The sequence below is a fragment of the Triturus cristatus genome, chromosome 1_1 (assembly GCF_964204655.1).
Source record: "Triturus cristatus chromosome 1_1, aTriCri1.1, whole genome shotgun sequence".
Classification (NCBI taxonomy): domain Eukaryota; kingdom Metazoa; phylum Chordata; class Amphibia; order Caudata; family Salamandridae; genus Triturus; species Triturus cristatus.
In genome coordinates, this window is record NC_140579.1 from 978,321,534 (window position 1) to 978,343,349 (window position 21,816).

Sequence of the window (21,816 nt, forward strand, 5' to 3'; positions counted from 1 at the left end):
ACCTTTCCAAGACCTAATGCACTCAAACAGAGTAGTAATGATCTAGGGCATGCTGCTTAGGCAATGGCAGTCCACCTGGACAAGGCTAGATTTATGTTTAAAAGGCAAGGTTTTGTCAATGCTTGTACGATCAGATACTTAGAAGATAAGGCGAGGAAATGTAAAAACAAGACCATTTTGCTTTGGTTGACTGAATGTACAGAATGAATTTGACTGGGTCCATCATAGATGGGATCTGAGCCAGAGCTTATGTTAAGGCATTTTACCAACTGTGCTAGAACAGCAGCCCAGTATCTATGATTGGCTGTCTGCCAGAAAATATCCTCCGGCAGAAGGGGAACAGGTAGGGTTGTTTACAATCCTCAACGTTATTTACCTTGCAATGGAATCCTTTGCAATGTACAATACACAGGGTGTGCTTTGGGAAAAGAAAACTTTTAGACTTTCTATGTTTACAGACACTATAGTCTTGTGTAATCTGAAGCCTTCTCTCCTTATACCATAAAGATGTTTTTAGTGTATACAGACCTAGGCTTTGAAGTGAATGTCAAGGAAGCATATTCTAAATGTTATCCTCACCTACCCTTCAAATTGTTAAAACATAAGGGTAAATATTTTGCAATAATGGAATGGCATATTATGCAAGTCCAGATAAATATATTTATGCTGACTTGATGAAGATAAGCATAATGCAATACTTCTTATAGGTTTTTGGTGCTCACCGTGGTGGTTCTGAAGAAAGGAGGGAAGAGTGCTTAGACAATACCGGTGAAAATGTCTATCAATGTATGGAATTGCCAAAGGCCTAAGATGCTTAAAGGGCTACCAAAGAGAGGTAATGAATCTCTTCCGCACCCAGACACAAAAAGGAATTATCAAGCATAGCAACTACATTTTGAATGTTACTACACACAACAAACATGCAATCGACAGGTACCTAATAGTCACAACTAAGTCACTTTGAAGAATACTGTGGGTATGTGAAAAAAGTTATAGCTTCCTGTATGCCTCCCTGATTACTAAGATCATCATGACAAATGGAGATATAGTAGCAATGAAATACAAGTTTACTATGTATTCCTCTTTAGTAAATTCTCTTCAATTGTGTGAAGACTTCACCCAAGCCTAATGGAGATATGATTTTGCAGCATGGAGTAAACAGTACTCCCTAGCTTCCATCAACAGTAAGCCCTTTGATGATTTTAAGGAGTTTTTGGGAAGAGTGTGAGGGGTTTAAAAATATTACACTGGTCTACATATCTTGTTAATTATGAGGCAGCTGTTAAACATTTAACAGTGTGTGATAAAAGGCTGAACGCCCAGGTGCCTCATAACCAATCGCTACAAGCTCATTTTCCAAAGGTATAGCTCGGAGTGCAGCTCTGAGTTGAAGGGAGATCCAGGAACCTGTAATGACAGTCAAATAGAACCAATGGAAGAGTACGTGGACCAAGGGTGTCTAGAGTACGTTCAATAAAACCATGCCAGGCATTCAAGATAGCCACACAAGATAAAGTTAAATGCAATGACTGTATGGAAATCAATACATAGTCAGCGGTTATCCTGAAAACGTGCCATTTAAGTGGCTCTCTCATGTCTACCTGGGAGACAAATGATCTAATCAAAGGTTAGAAAATCTTCTCCTGATTAGAAGGCCTATTAAGTCATGTATGGGTTCTACATGACTTCAAGAATCTGCACAGCGAAAGCAAGGCCCGCTAAGAAACACAAAAAGGACGTGATCAAGAGACGACACTTCATATTTGGTTGTGGTATTCAAGTCCCTGGAATTTTTTGAAAGAGTTATCAATGGATGAGCTAGTCAGTAGTGAACTTATAGTATATTACAGGTGACACTCTCAATAGATCACCTAATTATTTTATTCCGTGAACTGTACACATAAAGCCACCCCCTAAAAACAAAGAAGCAGTCTCATTAGCCAATTATGTCTTGCTGAGAAACAGACTGTTACAAACCAGTGGAATTCTAAACCTATTTCAATGAATGATATAAGATATTCTATACACCGAATAATTATGCCCAGTAAATAGTTCACTTATTTGTTGCTTTTTAGCTAGGCATGAGCTACATTAATAAGCATATCTATATAGAAACAGTTTGTCAAGCTCTCTACAGCATGGAGTTCACTTATTTTTTACAACAATAAATCTAATAGACTAGACACACCCAAGGAGAATTTGATTACTGCTACTGTTTAGACTGTTAGTTCCCACTAACGAGTTTCCTAGTAAATGGTGGGTAGGTAAATCCACATTAAAATGACCATTTCAGTGCACTATTCCCCCACCATTAACATGCCAAGATGTTTGGTCTAGAATATGGTGTGTGAAAACTGTATCTGTTTCAGCATGTTTTCCTCCATTACTGGCTTGTTACTCGTCATATATTTTATCTTATGTTGGCAGGAACTGTGATTGGGTTTTGTGCACCTAAGTGTGGTAAAACCAGTATCTGTAATTCCATTCTGAAGTTTTTAGCTGAGGTGGGCACTTAGTGGAGAGGCTTCGTCTCCCCTGTAGTCTATTTCCAAAACATGAGTGAAACTCAAGATTAAAGAAGTTGCCACTAATCAGATAACGAGTAGTTACATATGTAATGTACACTTTGTACTGAAACAGCTCGGCTCATGGGGTGTAAAAGGATGGGAGCCTTAAGCCTTAAAATAACAAATAAAATCTTTGAAACATAAAAATGTTGTTTATTGTTTCTCATACACTACCCAGTAGCTACCTAAATTGTGAGCATGTGCATATACAAGACACCACCAACTTCCACTCCATACTTATCGCTGGGAACAAACAGATCAGGAAGTTCATGCTCTAACCTTAATCACTTTCTATTCATCATACTGAATTGCAGTCCTAAATCTCAAAAAGAAACAGTTCACATTTATACAACCAGTTACAATAAATTGTGTCCCATTTATTACTTCACTTACACAACTCTTTCTTCCTTACAGCACCTCACCTTTCTCAGCTTCTCCATCACGTTCTACAGTCACATTTATTTCTTCATCCTGAGGGCTTCTCTCAAGACACATTGGTGATTCTCCACTGGGTTGTGTCCGGCTTTGCTGCTGCGATGTCTTTAGTCGTAGAGAGTTGATCTCACGCCGCAATAATCGCATACGTCTGGTCCTGGCTCCACTGGACCGCATACTACTCACAATATCCAGCTTCTCCAGAAGCTTTTTTAACTGAGCCTCCACCGACAGGTGAGCCCGGTTCTCAGGCATAAGAATGTTGTCCACTGCAAGATGATAGGGGAAAAAAAACATAGAATGAAATGTTAGGATGGAAAAGTTTCAGAATGACTCTATAAAGGTGAGGCAAATAAGAGATTAAAATTCACCATCTTCACATGAGAATTTGTAGTAATCTTCATTTTTCGGTGACTCCGGAAGATGGATGCCCAGTTCTGTTTCATAGCCTATGTTTTCAGCCTGCCGCCGTGTATGCCGAAGAATTGCTCCTCCCACATCTCTCATTCTCAGAGCAGCCCGGTGGAAAACAGTGTCTTTCGTGTTATACCTCATGCAGTTGGTAACCAAAAGATTAAAATCCTCCTCAAAGTCGTCCAGGTTTTGATAGAGATGCAACTCCACTTTCTGCCTCATAGTTGCAAAATCCATTGGGCGTGAAATGAATTCCAGGTAATCTGGAACCTAAACATATAAAACCTGTACAATTACAAAAACCATTTACTAGGCAACCAGAATTCACCCCGAACTCACACCTGCACAGACATAAAGGAACCACGCATCGGGGATATCACATACAACCACAGACAGACAATCTCAAATAAAAAGATGGAACATAGGCAAAAACCGGAGGCTGGCCTACACAGACAAAGAAAGGGATTGAACTGCAGGATCTTTTCTGGATCTAACAGCCATGCCTTTCACAGTTGGTCAACAATTCACCATGGAAACCTGTGTCATTTATATTTTAATGCATGATATTAGATTTGCCAAAACTTGGTATCTAAGCAACCAGAAAAGTCTCAAGTGTAAAATTGTTTTGTTCTCCATTTCTCACACTTCAATGTTTGGTGTCCCCATGTGATTCGCTTTAATCGATTACTGTTGTATTGTTACTGTGCTATTAGCACTATCTATTCACCTCAAATAAAGAGGTTGATGACTCAACAGCCATACATGCAAAAGATTAGAAAGATTTATAAAAAAAAACACAAGTGTGTTCAGATTAGGCATTCACACATGTGCACCAACCCACACACACTTCTCCTCAAAGCACAAAGCTTTGCCAACCATACAGAAAGATAAAAAGTAGTATTTACCTAGAATTGAATTACGTTCCTCCAGTATTAGTATCTTTAAAAAAAACTCAAAAGGTTTAGAAAAACCTCTAGCGACAGAGGGATGATATTTAAAAACTATGTGAACCCTTCATCTCTGAATTGCCTTATACATTATTCTGCTTTCATCTGTATTGCTTCCACATCACCTGTACAATTTAAATTTTCATATACAGCATCAACAGTATGGTATGAAACACACCAAAATCGGAAAGGTTTGGTTAGGAATTACAGAAGACACCCAACGCTGAAGAAGGATTGTGAAGCATAGGTAAATTGATTAATCTTGGGTTTACAACATATCGAACAAAACACAGAAATTAGATTTCAAAGTCATAAGGGCTCTCAAAATGCTGCTTCGGCACAACCGGTTTCTGCAATAACAGGCAGCAGTCACATTAGAGTAAGCAACCAAACCAAAAACGTTAACAGACCAGCATATAGCATCTATGCCACCCAATAGATGCACTTACAAACTTTATCCTTCGTACACCATGTTTAAAAGGGACAATCATACTTTTTTTTTAACTCTTTGTATTTGTAGTATTCTTCTATAAGACAATAATACTGAAAACAAAGTTACTTTTTCACAATAATCCTCACGATATACATATTGTATTACTGTATTAAATGTCAACTTGTTAGCCCCTCCTGTTTATCTACCCCCCCCCCCCCCCCCCTTCCTCTTTTTAAGATTTGCTTTGGAAGTCCCAGACATCCTCCGAAGGATTATTTGTTTTGATTTCTGGGCTTTCAAATACAAGATACCAGTGCGCACAGAGGAGTCCTCTGAAATAGCTCACAACTATGAGTGCCTTTCCTTTTCTTCCTGTGCAAAGGAATGAGTGGGGGAGCAGATCCCTAGCCCAACATCATGTTATGTACAAGTGGAGTGTGAAAGAAGCAAAGGTTGTCGTAGAATCGTGAAACAATAGCACTTTGCTACAACTGACATTTCTTCTCTACCAATTTCAACAGCAGTTATTATTTAATAAGCAGGATGGTCAATAAAGAAAAGTGATCTCATTATGGTGGTGAGGGATTTGCAAATGTGATGTTAAAGAAGAGTGGCCATTTATTAGTACATTATGCAAGAATCGTCATAATTATATATCGCCTCTATAAATTAACTTCATTTGCATCCAGGGTATAACAAGAAAACTCAGCAGGAGCTGTACCAATGGGGACAAACATACAATAAAATAAAGAGAAGAGAAAATTGCAGCAGAGCCAACAACTCTTCTTCCAAAACATCTGAACTGTACTGCAACCAAGTGTACAAAACGAACAGCAAATGGATAAGCCTATTGTTCTCCATCAGCAGAAAATATTTCCTAGATTCACGTGTTTATTTGAAAATTCCCTGAAATAAGACTAGGAATCTGACTAAAGAAAGTTCTTTACATATATTAATGTTGTAATTATCCCTTTAGAGACATTGGTCTTTTTAGTGCACCGCTTCAAGGCTTCCTTGACACAGTCAGTTATGCACACTGTTTCCTCTCACTGACGTCACTGAGAGGCTGGTTGTTACCTCCAATGCCCTTTTCAACTGTAATCATTCTTGGGTTTTGGATTGTTGGTGGCTCTGTGTTCAAGTGTGATGGTGGCCAAGATTAAGTGTGCAGATCTAAGATCCGCCACTGGCAGTTTCTGGGCAACTGGGAAACCTGTTGGCTGCTTTCAACTCTGATGAATACCTACCATTCCGTCATTCACCTTGATTGTCCTCAACATTTCAGTCATATTCTTTTGGTGCTGGTTTGATTTAGCTTATTATTAATGTATCTGCTGTAGCCTGATATGACTAGTATCGGTTGATACTAATGTTTCTACTCACTCTAGAAGTGCTTTTCCTCTCTTCTTAAGGTTCTGGTTTCGCTAGGGTTCTGAAAAAACCTGTTCCTCATCTCCAGTGCAACTCCATTTTCTGTATTAAGGCTGCCATTTCAGCCTTGAGTCAACATGTTTTCTTCTCTATGTCGAGCACCCTCGTTTGCGGTCAAGCATCAAGAAAGTCTTTCTTTTCAGAGTCTGTCTTTCCCCTTTGACTACTTTTCCTTCCTCCTAGCTCAAGCCTCTTTTGGAGTTGAGTCACAGTTTGTCCTCTACGGTGCGATTACGTTGGACCCAGGTGTTTTTTGGGGTTTTATCTTTCCTTTGACTGACTGCAGATTTCGCATCAAGGGTAATTTTAGGGCTTGAGAATTTCTACTCTTTTCGTCTGCAACCGTTTAACATTGTGATATCTTTTTCGGCACCTTTTCTTTCTAGAGGTCGATGTAGTTCTCCTCGATGTCAAAACTTCCCCTTGTGTCCGCTCTGTTTAGTCATCACTTCACAGTCCAAGATCCTCAAGGGAGCCCTGTTTGGATTGCATCATGGTATATTGTACCCACCTTTGTTTCTCCTGTACTTTAAGAGTTCTAGGGAGAAACTCCTTGCATGTCTTACATCCCTGGAACTTATGTTCCTTTCTAGGCATAGACCTCATGTTTGTCATTTCAGGCATGTTTATCGCAGCACTTAGGGCAAAATCTAAAAGAAAAACTCCTCTCGGTGAAACTCCCAAATCCCCTCGCCCCCCACATACATTCTCTGACCCATGCGTATGTGGACGAAGCCCACATTAAAAACCCGCATCTTTAGTTTTTTTTATGTATTTCGTTTCCTTTGTCGTTCAATGTTCGTTTTCATTTATTTTATTTTCCTTTTTTACAAATTTCCATCCTCTATTGACGCTGTCTCACTTATCTTTGGAAATCCGTGACTTGGAGCTGTAAACTGTGCTTGCAAACAGTGTAAAAAAGAATCTGAAAATGGCAACCTCGCATGGAGCCATTGTGGACATACATCATAGTCCATAGTGAGGGATGGTGGATATAAAGAGAAAAACAGGGCTATTTCTGGACCCCATCACTAGGTGGTGGCTAGTAAGCTGATCATGCCTGAGGTTTTGGACAACATGCTTAAGACCATTTAGCCAAGTAAAGATTACTGGCAGGCTTGGATATCCACACAGTAGTCTTTATTTACCGTGTTGTGTTGACCATGAAGCAGCTTTACAAATGTTGCAATTGGAATGCTGCCTTAATAGTGCCTGCCTTCTTCCAAGTGATACCAAAGGGGATGATGAACGGAGCGTTTGAGCAAATCAAACACTCACCCCCAGTCAACTGATCTGGGTTTAATCCATCATCATTCTTTAGCTCACTCCACCACCCCAGTTCAGACATGGCCATATGCAAATCAGTCTGACCCTGAGCCTCATGGGAACAGTCCAGCCCGAACAGGGAGGACCTGGCTTGGCAGTTCGGGCTGGACTGTTCCCATGACGCACAGGGTCAAGACTGATTTGCATATGGCTGGGTTCAAACTGGAATGGCATGGTGAGCAAAAAAACGATGGATTTAGGCCCAGAGCTCTGTACTGGGGTGAATGTATGACCTTGTTCTGCATTCTGTCCATCAACTGTTGTTTTTGCATTTGTCACCCCGAGTGGGACGGGTATGCTCAGACGTGGGTCCCGTGCTCTCCATGCCACTGGAATCAAGCTATCCTGGCTGAAGAGGGGTGAAACCCCGAAACCGGTCCTAGGATGCTTGTTTCCAGTCCAGGGAGGACCTGGCTTGGCAGTTCGGGCTGGACTGTTCCCATGAGGCACAGAGTCAAGAATGATTTGCATATGGCTGGGTTCAAACTGGAATGGCGAGCAAAAAACAATGGATTTAGGCCCAGATCTCTGTACTAGGGTGAATGTATGACATTGTTCTGCATTCTGTCCATCAACTGTTGTTTTTGCATTTGTCACCCCGAGTGGGACGGGTATGCTCAGACGTGGGTCCCGTGCTCTCCATGACACTGGAATCAAGCTATCCTGGCTGAAGAGGGGTGAAACCCCAAAACCGGTCCTAGGATGCTTGTTTCCAGTCCAGGCAGGACCTGGCTTGGCAGTTCGGGCTGGACTGTTCCCATGAGGCACAGGGTCAAGACTGATTTGCATATGGCTGGGTTCAATCTGGAATGGCATGGTGAGCAAAAAAACAATGAATTTAGGCCCAGATCTCTGTACTGGGGTGAATGTATGACATTGTTCTGCATTCTGTCCATCAACTGTTGTTTTTGCATTCTTCCAAGTGGCATGTGCTCAAGGCACTACATTTAACATACCCTTAGCCTTTGCATAACGTTTGTATATACTTAATCCATCTGGCAATCCTACACTTTGAAATGGGCTTTCCTATAGGGGTTTTACAAAAGCAAGAGCGTTGATTAGCTTGCAGATGACTTTAGCTCTTTTAATGTAGTACATAAGTTCCCTTTTGACATTAAGTGTATATAATGTCCTTTCTGTTAACGACTCTGGGTATGAGATGAAAATGGACAGCTCCATTGTCTGGGTTACATGAAAAAGGGAACCAGTTTTGGAAGAAACCTAGAGATTATCCTCAAACCACTCTATCCTTGTGCACCTTGATAAAGGATTCTTGCGCTGTTAGTGCTTATAGCTCACTGATTCTCCTGAGAGAAGTAAAGCAACCACATAGGCTAACTTCTAAGACAGGAATTGCTTGAAACAAGTAGATTTAAACACTCTAATGCAGAGAACATGATGGTCACTTCATCTTGAATGTGGAGGATGTGAACGTCTTGTCCTCTACACTTCAGAAACAACTTTTTCTAGAGCTAGAGGGGCATATGTATCTAGCCCTTTTCCCGTTCGCAAACGGGCCGATTCTCAGAATCGGGAAAAAGCCTTTTGGGATGTATCATCCCAAAAGGCAATCGCAAAATAGGGAATGGCAAAATTTGTGATTCCCTATTTTGCGAATGCATTTACGGAATCACAAATTGCGATTCCTTATATGCAATTCTGGAAGCACCCAAGTTGTGCGAATATGCCTTAAGAAATCGCAAATTACCACCAACTTTAAGTTGGTAATTTGCGATTTCCTAATAAAATGCACTTTTTAGCAGTCCTTAGGGCATGTATGTGCGCCACATGTGCACACATGAATATTTCAGAGGTGCAACAGGGTGTCCTTTTGACACCCTTGAAATTGCATTCGCAATTTACGAGTACCTAATGGGTACTCGCAAATTGCGATTGTCCTCCCATTCATCCCTATGGATCTCAAGGTCCATAGGAATGAATAAGAGGGTATTCCTTAATTGTGAATCACAATTTGTGATTCACAATTAAGGAATACGTAGGAATCGCAATTAATATTGCGAATCCTACATACATTGCCTTTTGCGAGTCCTTAATAGTGAATTGCTAAAATTCACTATTAAGGACTCGCAAAGCGCTTTCTTGATACACATGCCTCTTATTCTCTTGCTTCCTGAAATATTTGTTTTTGACACTGTAGCATGCAGTGTGCACAGTGAAACTACAATACAAAAGTCAAAGCTGAGGTCACAAAAGTGAAAGCAGACGTCTCTTTTAGGTATAGTTTGTATTCACTTTCATTGGTGCTCAGGGGGCATAACCCTGCTCTACAAGCACAGATCAGCATGGAAGATATACCGCTGGGAAAGGGGCCAGCGACCTCTTGCTGGCACTTCCAACAGCAGCTCTCCCTTGTGGATCTATATTGGACCGCAATCCCCAAGCAGGCACCAAACCATTAAAGGCAAGGGAGTAATGGAGAACAGCTGCTTGGGCATTGGCAAGAGCGCCCCCTCCAATTTTTAAAGTTGAAAGTCTTTTATGAACCCTGAAGAGGGGCAATTGGAAAGTAAACCCACTAATCACCAGGGCTAAGTTTTAAAAAAAACTTTAAAAAAACAGGGGAGGTAACAGTCCGCCATATATTTGGACTTTAACGTCCCCCCAACAGTCTTTATGCCCTCCTGAGGGGATGATTTGAAGGTTTACTCGAAAGCATGCCTCCCACTCCTAAAGCCCAGACAATTGTTGTCTCTCTGGGGCCTAGAGCATCCCATTGCATTGGGTGTATTTTTGACATATGGCCTGGCAGAGAGGGTAAATCCCTTTAATGTGCCGTGGTGAATAACTGCACTATTGGGGTCTGGTTCAACTGGCAACCAGGTAACCCTATGAATCCTGGGCATTTCTGAAACCTAGACACAGACAAATCCAAGGTTGTGCAGCTTGTGTGGATCGAACTATATTTTCTTACACCGAATGACCTGCAAACCTCAAATTTTGACTACAAATTTTGACTACAATCATGCACTTTACCACACATTTCTGTGAGGAAAGGTTTTGGAGTTTGCGGGGATTCACACAATTCCTACCACCTAGCGATCCCATTCTTTTCCTGAGAAAAACGGTACTCCACTTGGGCAGCTGGCTCTATCACACGTGACAGGAACAGACAAAACCATTGACTTCATTCTGTCACAGTTTTAATCTGTTCCTGCTGCTGGTGATAAGTCCTGCCACACAAGTCAAGTACTGTTTTCATTGGGAGAAGTGTTGGAACGCATGATACTAGGAATTTTGGGGATCCTCACAGATTCCCTCACAGAAATATAAGGAAGATTTGTGATTTTAGATAATGTTTGAGGTTTGCAGGCGTCTGAGCTACTGACCAGATTCTAAGTTAACTATAGAGCAAAATAAGTCATTTTTCATGGTGAAAATTTGACGTCTCCATATTGTGTTAGGGGTGTATTGTGTCACAGGCGGAAGACTCACCCATTCAAGTAGGGTAAAACATTTTTTTTTATTATTAACTGAATTTCTCTCAATTTTTAGCTTTTAAATTCAAGCCAGTGTGAAAGAAGACATATTTTGCAAAATGCCCTCTGCATCACATGACTTTAGGGGTGCAGAGGGGGCAATGTAGGGCTGGTCTGTACTTTTTTCCACCCTAGGTGTGACAGCTCTACCCCCTACAAGTACCTTAACGTTACCTGCACTGCATTTGGTCAAGCTCTTGAGCATTGGTAAATACTTTATACACTTTTCTGTTTGGAGAGCGTCTCAACCAAAAGGTCATCCGCTTCTTCTGTCACAAGCAGCTTACTTAGGATGGGCTGCAGCCCTTTGAATGACAGCATGGTACATCGTGCATTATCCAGAGAAGAGGCTTTGATAAGGTATGGCTCTAAACCTGTGCCATCATGTGGATCAACATGGTAATTTTCCAGGTATCATCCCCTCCCCTGGTGCCAGGCCCTCAAGATAAGGGTCCTGTGTGTCATAGGGACTATTTTGATCCAACTTTGTGTGAAATGAGTCGATAGATTCATGAGGCAAGGAAGAAAATTGAGTGCGAGTGGGAAGCGGAGGCTGGGGAGTGCGACGAGGAAACTAGTACAGGGCTACCAGCTTTGTACCAACTCTTTTTGGAGTTCATATTATCCTGATTTTTGTTCCTCAAAAGTGAACTTTCATTTCCTAGCCGTTGCAGACTGTGGTGTATGTGTGACTTCCTAAGGTGGAGGACACAAGCTTTGTGTCAAGGTTTTTTTCCGGAGTAGACTTGGTAGTGTTTTTCATAGTCAACTTTGGTGCCAATTTAAACTTCAAGGGTGGGTTTTCAGTGACTCATGGCCAAGCGAGTGTGGGCTGGCACAGAGGTGCGGTGCCCTTTGACAAAAGCTTTCCTGGAAGTAAGGGGGCCTCTTGAGGGAGAGATGTCTTAGAGCCAGAAAATGAGCCTAAAGTTTGGAGCTTTTTATTTCCAGTTTCTGAGCTAGCTGCAAGGCTACCTCCAGTGGGAACCATTTTAGAGGCTGATCCCCATGGATTGTTCTTTGGATTGGGGTAGCAGAATAGTGGCTTTAGGGGGCATCCCTTTTCCTGGGTTCCTTGATAGGCTGTGGAGTGTTTTTCCTCAATGTCTAAGCACTAGTGTATCTCTCTGCCTTGGCCCCTGCTTTCTTGTTCAACCTCCTTGATGTCTTCAGAGCTGAGATGGCTGGTATATGGTGGGGTCCTAGTGCAGTATGCTGTGATGGGCCCAGCAGCTAATGTACAAGTAGCAAAGGGTCTTCTTTTTTTAACTGCCTGGCAAGCAGTACAGGAGGACTCCTTGTACTCCATTGACAAGCAGAGGTTGCACAGATCATGTGAATCAGACTACAGCTATTTTGTATTACGCCTTGGACAAAACTGGCGTGGCGTTTTTTTCATCCTAAGAACAGTCATTCTAAATACAACCCAAGTACATAGCAACCTCAAGGCAGTTTGAAACCAAAAACAGAAGTTACTGATGTTGAATGGTGCTTCTTTTGAGGATGACCAATTGTCTTGACAAATGAAGTCGAAAGGAACGGAAAATCATTGACAGTCCCAGAGTTTGAGAAAAATGTCCTAACCAGACGGTTTAAAAAAACAACCTTAAGGTTGAGTCTCTGTCCTAGTGCATTGTGGGCTAGGAGGGGACAACACAACTGATTATCACAGAGTTATTGAAACAAAAACAACTTGCAAATGTCAGAGCCCAACACTAGATTGCAGGAGTATGCAGAGCATGTGCACCTATATCCACACATGCTATGAAAATATTATTACTGAAGGTAAGTAACTTTTTCTTCTGATGGATACTTCTTCCCTCTTATTCCCCACCTTATAAATGTGTCCAAAATCAAAATGTGCAGTGTTGATTTAACCAAGAAATTCATGTAACCTAGCTCTAGTGAAATATCCATCACATGAATAAGCCACCGGACATTACAATTTGCCAAAAGTATGTCATGAAGACCAAGTGTCCACCTGGCTAAAATCAGCCACCAAGACATCCCTGGTAACAGCAGTAGAAGCCACCTTGGTATTTATAGACGGATAAATGCCAGCCGGAGCTTAGGCATAGCAGATCTTAATGCAAAAAAGTGGCCCAACACAATATAGTACTTTTGGTCACTGCTTGCCCTACTTGAACCCAACAAATCCTGTAAAAAGCCGATCATTCACAGATTCATTTCTTGTCTGATCATGTTCAACATAATAGGAAGCTGCTGGCCTAGGGTCTAATCTATGCAGCTACTCCTTAGAAGGACGAACAGGGAGAAAGAAAGACATAAGAGTAATTAATTGGTTCATGGGGAAAGGATACTCCACCTTTGAACAGATAAGAGGAGCAAACGTATAGAACCAGACTGCATAGCAGAAAGTAATAATCTGCTGGACCAACGGGGCCAGCAACGCCCCAACCTTAAAGGCAAAAGTAACAACCACCAGGTAAACAGTCATTAGAATTAAAGAGACGAATAGAACAACTATGTGTCGATTGAACAGTGATGACATGAGAAAAGTCAGAACCAAATTCAAGCCCCAATGGGGAACAACAGGGGGTAGAAACATATACAGTAAACCTCACACGAAACATGTTCCCAGTGGTGATCTGAACAAGAAAGGCTGGTTGGGAAGACCTAAAAATGCATGTAGAGCAATGAATAGCGTAATATCTGGCACTTGCTGGCCTTGATCGTCAATCCAGCTTGTCTCAGGGCCAGGAGAACAGCTTGCAGGTGACGCAAGTGATCCTCCCAGCTGTTACTGAAGACGGCTATGTCATCCAGATAAGCAGCAGAGAAACTCTCCATTCCGGTGAGGATCTGGTTTACCAGGCGCTGAAACGTGGCAGGTGCGTTCTTGAGCCCAAAGGGCATCACACAGAACTGGTAGTGGCCATTGGGCGTGGAGAAGGCTGACCTTTCCCTTGCTCCATCAGTCAAAGAGATCTGCCAGTACCCAGAAGTAAGGTCAAAGGTACTTAGATATTGGGCAGCTCCCAGCCGGTCAATCAATTCATCCGCCCTAGGGATCGGATGAGCATCAGTTTTGGTTACTGAATTCAGTCCCCGGTAGTCCACACAGAACCTCAGTTCCGGTTGGGCACCCTGTGGAAATATGGATTTTTCTGGTCAGTTATGTCCCCTATCTTGGACCCCAACGGTTCTATGTGCATGTTACAAGTACATGTATGTTCCCTCCAGTTCCAGTTATGAAGACGCAAATACATGTGCGTCCAACGTCAACATGTCCTCTGTCAGATCCGCCATGAATAGGCCGGATATTCCATTCCTAAATATGAAAGGCCACCAGCTTTATATGGTTCACTTATGCCATTTTACAGTCCAGGCAAGTAGGCCCTGATTCTGTCATCAAAACTCCTTTTGCCTTCTGCCTCTGAAAGCTCCAGTCTGAGCCTGCATCTGTGACCATGAACTTTGTCTCATTCTCTGCGCGGCTCACGAAGCCTGACATCAGCCTATTCTCTGCCAAGAACTGTATTTCACCTTCGAATTATCTGCTTCCCCCTCAGCCGATGCATTCCTGCCTAGTAGCTTAAGTAAACATTCTTCCAGTCACCGAGCAAAAGGCCCGGCTTCTCTGCCCTTATGCAAGTAATTCATAGCCCTGTTACCATGGAATATTCCTACCCCCTCGCATTCAGTGTAGACACTTAGACGCTTGTACATGAACGCACAGTCAGTATAGAATAGATTCTGTCCGAGAGTCCTTCTTTTGTGGATAACATAGTTCTTTAAACATAGGATGTTAGATATGATTTGGGATTAGGTTGACTTGACCCCCCAGACTTTTTGTCTCCACATGTAGAGCTAAATGTCAAGTCCCCTTCACCCCCTAGTTACACGTCAATTACACGTCATGCTGCTGCGCGCGCATCTAGGCCAAGTATTATCTTATAGATCCACCTATGTATGACATCATAACCAATTATGTTCCTTTTTACTCTTTATTACACCCATTTCTGGTTACGCAGACAAATTGTCATTTTCCTTATCAATTGTTACGCCTACTGCATTCGCTTCATTGTAATGTATGCACTATAAAAGTTACTTCTTGTCAATAAAGTATGTACTTCACTTCCTGAACCTCCGGGGTGATGGAACTTGAAGCATCCGATTATAATCGATTACTGGAATAAAGCCCATTCCGAAACTCTAATATCACGGATTCTGCCTCTCATTTTACTGAGCTATTTTATAATGTTTCTGTATCAAATTCAGTCCCGGTAAAGGAATTTTATTTACCACATGATGGCGCCCGAATAGGGACACTTTCTCATCTCACGCGCCGGCGGTGAGTTGCAGGCCCGGTCTCCTGCCACAGCTGGACGGACAATAACGCGTACCAGCAGGATTTCCTGTATCTCCCTCCGGTCAAGCGGGGGCGACTGAGACTGCGATCAACACCCAGACGAGGCGGTGAGAAGTGCGAAGTATCCCGACCAGAGCCTAGCTGAGAGAGCAAGATCCGAGGTATACAGAGACCCACCAGTCCGAAGTCAAGCCCAGTGTCCGACGAGTCGAGTCGAGTCCAGTCCGGTTCAAGTTCAAGTTACTGAGGCCTTCCGTTTCCGAAGCTACCCGGTGAGTACCATTGCTGGGGAGGCATTTCTGACGTGCACATAGGTTGTGCCGGTCAAGACGGGTTTGGGTACACAAATCCGGTCTGCACTGTTTTAGCAGTGTATCTGTACTGTTTAGCAGTATATCAAGTATTCCGAAGTACCTAGTTATTGTCAAGAATTATGCTTGGTGATTAGTTATGCAGACGATCATCATTGTTGTTTCAGTTAAAGGTTTAATGTTTAATGTTTAATGTGTTTAAAAACGTCCTGCATATTGTGGTATGAATGACTGTTCATTATCGTGTTTATTGCATTAAGTCTGTTCAAATTCAAGTATCAGGTCAGTTGGTCAAAATCAAGTATAAGGTCAGTTCTCAATATGCCGCTCTTTTCGAAATTAAGACAGATCACTACGAGAAAAGGGGTTCTCGAAGAAGCCGTTCCTATTCCTCCTAGGGACACTCCAGGGCACTTTATGTATCACAAACATGGCTTAGACGCTATATTATTTCTTGATTTATGGGTAGACTATACCAAGGGATTACCAGAAAGTCAGAGGTGGCCCACAGCGGGGACCTGGGATGCAGAGTGCATCATGAAAGTCGAGGAAGAGTTATGGAAAAGGAAAGTCAGACAGTCACAGAAAGACGCCGTTGAGTTATGGCGTAAAGAATCTCATAGACGTACAGAAAAAGCACGTAGACAGGAAGAAAGGAATAAAGAAAGTTCAAATAAAGTTCAAGGAAATCTATTAATTGAGGAAGGTATCCGAGTGAAATCAGAACAAGTAGACAGACAGAGAAATGCCCTTATGAATGGTATGTATCCCCTTCTGGCCGAAGGATTACCTAAGGCTACTCCAGAGATACCGAAAGACTTGCCACCCCCATTATTCCCAATTAAGGTACATCCTAAGGGGCATCCTAGAACCGCAGAAGATGTTTTTCTTTCCTCATATTTAGATGACGCAGCTCCCGAGTATGCTAATTCCGCCCCACATAGACCGCATATCAGGGAGGTCTCACGCCAAGATCCAGCACCCGTATCCCTACAGCAACAAGTCGAGTCACTAGTTCCGGCAAGCACATCTGTTTCTGTATCTGTTCCTACAGCTACTTCTATAGCTGTGTCCACACCTATAGTTGCTGTGTCACGTTCAACGAATCCTTTCACACCCGACGCCCCAGATGGGGCCACGGGAGGTGCTACTAATATCTTTTCTACGCCACCTAGAATAAATAAACTTACTTTTCAAGAGTCAGCGCATTCACGTACACCCAAATTCGTAAGTGCTCGTGCACTTAAAGAGCTTCTCGTAGATTGTAGATATGACCCGGTGCCCGGTATAGAGGACGAAATGACCCTGGCCTCATTGCGTATCAGACGAGCCGCAGTGTATTTAGCGAAGTTACCAGGAATGCCTGCGCATCTAGATAATATATATCATTTTGTCCAAACAGGGCGAGATCCAGAATGTATTTACAGAGCTATGGAATACCAGAAAGTAGAGATACAGGGGGAACTGTTACGTTTCCTCATAAACTGTGTGATCAGAAATCAAGACCGACCGGGGGTAGACCCGGAAGCAATGAAAATTCTTACAAGATGGAGCCAGAATATATCAGAAGGGAGACATGATAAACAAAATTGTATAATAGCCATGTGCCGAAAGATCCGTAAAGAAATAGAACGCCTACACAAAGAAAGATTAGAGGCAGACGAGTTCGAACAAAGCGAGGAAGAAGGGTCAGGACTGCCCGCAGGACAGTCGGACACCATAGCCTATGTAGGTAGAGGAAGATCTTGTAATAGGAATCAGACTAGATGTCATACTGACTCAATACATCCGATATGTCCAGATAATAACAGGAATTTTCAAATACCTATAATTAATATAAGGTCTAACGAGCATTCGTTCCAAACCGCCGACAAACTACTCCGAGAACGAAGGGGTTATCATTTTCTCGATTCTATGGACGAACAAGATTTAGCCAGGGCAGCTGTCCATTGGGTGGACAGTCCCGGAAAATATAGTGATGATACAGTAGTACGCACATTTTTGAATCTCACCCCAGATGAACAGAGGTTAGCTGGGATTTATATGATTCAACAACTCATTATACTATATCGGAGTCAGCATTCGGACCCTGGTCCCTTACCTGACATATTGACTGAATTACTTATGAATAAATGGAGAGGTCCAGGTACTAAATTAATTAAAGAAATTCTAGAATCAAGAAAGCAGTATATTCTTTTTGTATGTTCAGAGCATGTTTCATTGCCCGTCAAGAAAAGAACCACGTATCACATGGATAGACAGAATCCCTTACGAGAAGTGCACCCAATAAGAGACGAGGACAACGAGTTTAGGCGCGTATTTGTATATACGCCCATATCAAAAATAGAATTGTTACAAATGAAGAAAGTGGTACCCAGTCATGACAAAGATCCAGCGGGTTTCCACCGAGAAATTAAAGACATGTTACTCATGGGAGAGTATACCTATCCCGACATTATGACAATATTAAAGGTATTGATGCCTGCTGGCATTTATGAAAAACTCAAGGAAAAAGAGTGGGAGGTAGGTGACCAAAAGATAGAATGGTCAGTGTTAGAAGCGGAAGAAAAGGCCCGAACTGCAGGAGCAGGACTTGGGGATAAAACTAAAGCATTACCAGGTTTACTAGTGCAGGTACTGCCACGTTTATTAACTACGAAAAAGGAAGATTGGGGAACGATTTCAGCCTGTAAGCAGAAGCAAGATGAAGACACTAGTGATTACTATGCCCGATTTGAAAAATGTTTTGGTATAAATAGTGGCATAAAAGCAAGTAGCGAATCATACCCACATCTGTTTGTAACAAAGTTAGTGGAAAATGCCCTGCCCCCAGTAAAGAATAGAGTATTAAAATTCGAAAGTACCTGGCAAGGTAACACTCCATCACAAATGTTACAAATGTTACAGTACCATCACAATAGAATTAGAGAAGAACAAGAACATGAACACAGACGCATGAAAGACACGAAAATGAAAATGCTAGTTTCCCAGACTGTTCCAGCTGAAGGACATAAAAAGGGTATGACACATTCCGATCCAGCAGGACCTGTAAAAGGGACATGCAATTATTGTAAAAAGCCAGGTCATTACGTACACGATTGTCCAGTTTTAAAACATAATATCGCCATAGGTAAAACACAAGAAAGATCACGGCCACTCAGACAAGATCAGAATGAACAAGGAGCTATGCAGCATGCCCAGGCCATGCCAGCCGCACAACAGCCAATACAGTTTGTGCCAGCTGCACCACCGTTACCTGTTACTGCCACACAGACAACAACACGACAAATGTATCAGACCGCACAGTATGAATATCCCGAGTATCAGCGTTACGCATGAACAAGCCTAGAGAGGGAAGTTGACTTACCCCTTATTGAAATCCCAGTAGACCAAGAAGGACCTTATGTACATAGTGAATTATTAGGCCAAGATAGAAAATTTCTACTCGATACAGGGGCAAGTCGAACGACCATAAAACGTAGTGAAGTTCCAGGGGCACCCCTCTCAGGCTCACAGAATATTTCCCTTGGTTTTTCAGGAAAACCTATTGTTAATGAAGTGTCACAACCTCTGCCACTTACGATAGGACCTCTGACCCGAACTACAGATTTATTGCTTACTAAATCATGTCCAGAAAATCTGTTAGGAATTAAAACCTTGAAAGCTCTAGGAGCCATAATATGTTGTTCTCCGGAAGGTGTAAGGTTGTTTTTGCGTGATTTTAAAGGTCACTATGTGTCTAGAGACATGGATCCCCGACTGCAGATTTTACCTACACGTCTATGGGCACAAGGCCCTACTGATGTTGGATGCATGAATATTACACCATATCGAGTCACATTAAAGGCAGGAGTGGTGCTACCACGAATGCGACAATACAAGTTACCACCAGATGCTGTAGTGGCTTTACTACAAATCATTGACGAGCTCATTACCCAAGGAGTAGTTGTAGAAACAGACTCCAATATATGTAATTCACCGATAATTCCGATTCTTAAACGAACAGATCCAAAGGCCCCGCCAGTATATCGATTGGTTATTGATCTGCGCGAATTAAACAAGTGCATTGTGCCACAATTTCCTGTGGTCCCAGATATCTCGTCATTACTGACAGCTATTGATTCCGAAGCAACATTCTTTACTGTAATTGATCTCAAGAATGCCTTTTTCAGCGTCCCAATAGATCCGGAAAGCCAATATTTGTTCGGATTTAGTTTAAATGGACGTAGCTTTAAATTCTCACGCGCACCTCAAGGATTTACAGAAAGCCCCAGCATCTATAGCCAAGCACTGAAAAGAGAACTAGACAGTATCCACATGCCAGTTAACACTGCTCTGCTTCAATATGTCGATGATCTGCTGATCACCGCGAGAAGCGAACCGGAATGTGAAAAAGCATCACTGACAGTTTTACAATTTCTAGCCGAAAAGGGGCACAAGGTGTCCCCTTCTAAGCTGCAATTCTGTGTCCAGCGAGTTGTTTATCTTGGACACTCGCTGTCCAAGGAGGGAAGGCAGCTTACACCAGATCGTATCCAGCTAATTGCTAATATGCCTATACCCAAGACACAAAAAGAGGTACGAGCTTTCATAGGCCTCACTTCATACTGTAGACAGTGGATCCCTCAGTATGCATTTCTAGCAAAACCACTCATTCAGTTAACCACACAGGAGGCAGCCACATCGACTGTTCTCCCTTGGACTCAAGAACATACACAAGCTTTTGAAAGCCTAAAGAAAGCTTTATGCCAAGCACCTGTTTTAGCAACACCATGTTACAGAAAACAGTTTACACTCTTTGTTACAGAACGCGAAGGTACTGCTTTGTCAGTACTCACACAGGAACAAGCAGGAGCACACAAACCATGTGCTTATTTTTCTAGTACATTAGATCCCGTAGCTCAGGCTTTGCCTGCATGCCTAAAATCAGTAGCAGCGACAGCTTTAGCAATTAGACAAAGCGATGCTATAGTGTTAGGACATCCATTGACAGTTCAAGTACCACACGCAGTAGAGGTTCTTGTAAATAGAACGCAAACACAACACTTGACTATAGCGCGACTTACAGGATACGAACTTACATTGTTTCAGCCACATATAGAAATCAGACGCTGTAACACATTGAATCCTGCCACACTTTTGCCAGTAACCGGAACAGACCCACTAGCCCATGACTGTATTGAAGTTATTACTGTAACGACAAAACCCAGACAAGACTTGACCGATGTTCCATTGTCCGATCCAGACCTGACGTTGTATGTAGATGGCTCATGTATGAGAACAAGTACAGGAGAGTTAGTGGCCGCTTACGCAGTCACAACAGATACTGAAGTCATTGAAACTAATCGTATAAATACTTTGTCAGCTCAAGCCGCAGAGCTCATCGCTCTGACACAAGCCTGTATTCAAGCCACGAATAAAAAAGTCAACATATACACTGATTCACGTTATGCATTCGGAGTTGTACATGACTTCGGCGTGCTGTGGCGAGAGAGAGGTTATTTAACTTCCCACGGTGCCCACATTCAGCACGGACCCCTCATTCATGCCTTATTAGATGCGATACATCTACCCACTGCAATATCAATTATGAAATGTAAAGCTCATACGAAAGTTACTGATATCATTTCTCAAGGCAATGATCTAGCCGACAGAACGGCTAAACAGACGGCTCAAACTCAAACCCCCGACATGACAAAGACAATAGTCCCGATACCGACACATTGTATGACAGTTAAAGATCCTACTCTTGACGTGATTGACATACAGACACATGCTACACCAGACGAAATAAAGAAATGGACTGAATTAGGAGGGATCCAAACGGACCAAGGATGGATGATGAAGGAAAAGTCTGTATGGTTCCTTCCTGATTCAATGGTCCAAGTTATAATTAACACAATACATAGTCCAGCACATCTAGGAGAAAAAGCTATGCTAGACAGCATTCAACACATTTGGTTTAATAAACATTTACGAGCAGCAGCCAAACAAAAGGTCCGTACCTGTATGATCTGTTGCCAGTTCAACCCAGGAAAAAGCGTTCCCGTAGAACAGGGTGGATTTCATCCTCCTGATCACCCTTTTGAAGTGCTCCAGATGGATTATATCCAGATGGAACG

At 42.3% G+C, this 21,816-nt stretch overlaps 1 protein-coding gene across 4 annotated transcripts in view; it reads right to left on the minus strand.

Annotated features, from left to right (window-relative positions):
* The window catches only part of BRPF3 (bromodomain and PHD finger containing 3), a 628,641-nt gene that overhangs the window by 188,928 nt on the left and 417,897 nt on the right, over nt 1–21,816 (minus strand). For all 4 annotated transcript variants that reach the window (XM_085651054.1, XM_085651053.1, XM_085651052.1 and 1 more), the window contains exons 6-7: nt 3,374–3,686; nt 2,990–3,271 (exon numbers count right to left, since the gene is read on the minus strand). In XM_085651054.1, coding sequence (XP_085507180.1) covers nt 2,990–3,271; nt 3,374–3,686 — 595 coding nt within the window. The remainder of the gene's footprint in view (nt 1–2,989; nt 3,272–3,373; nt 3,687–21,816) is intronic.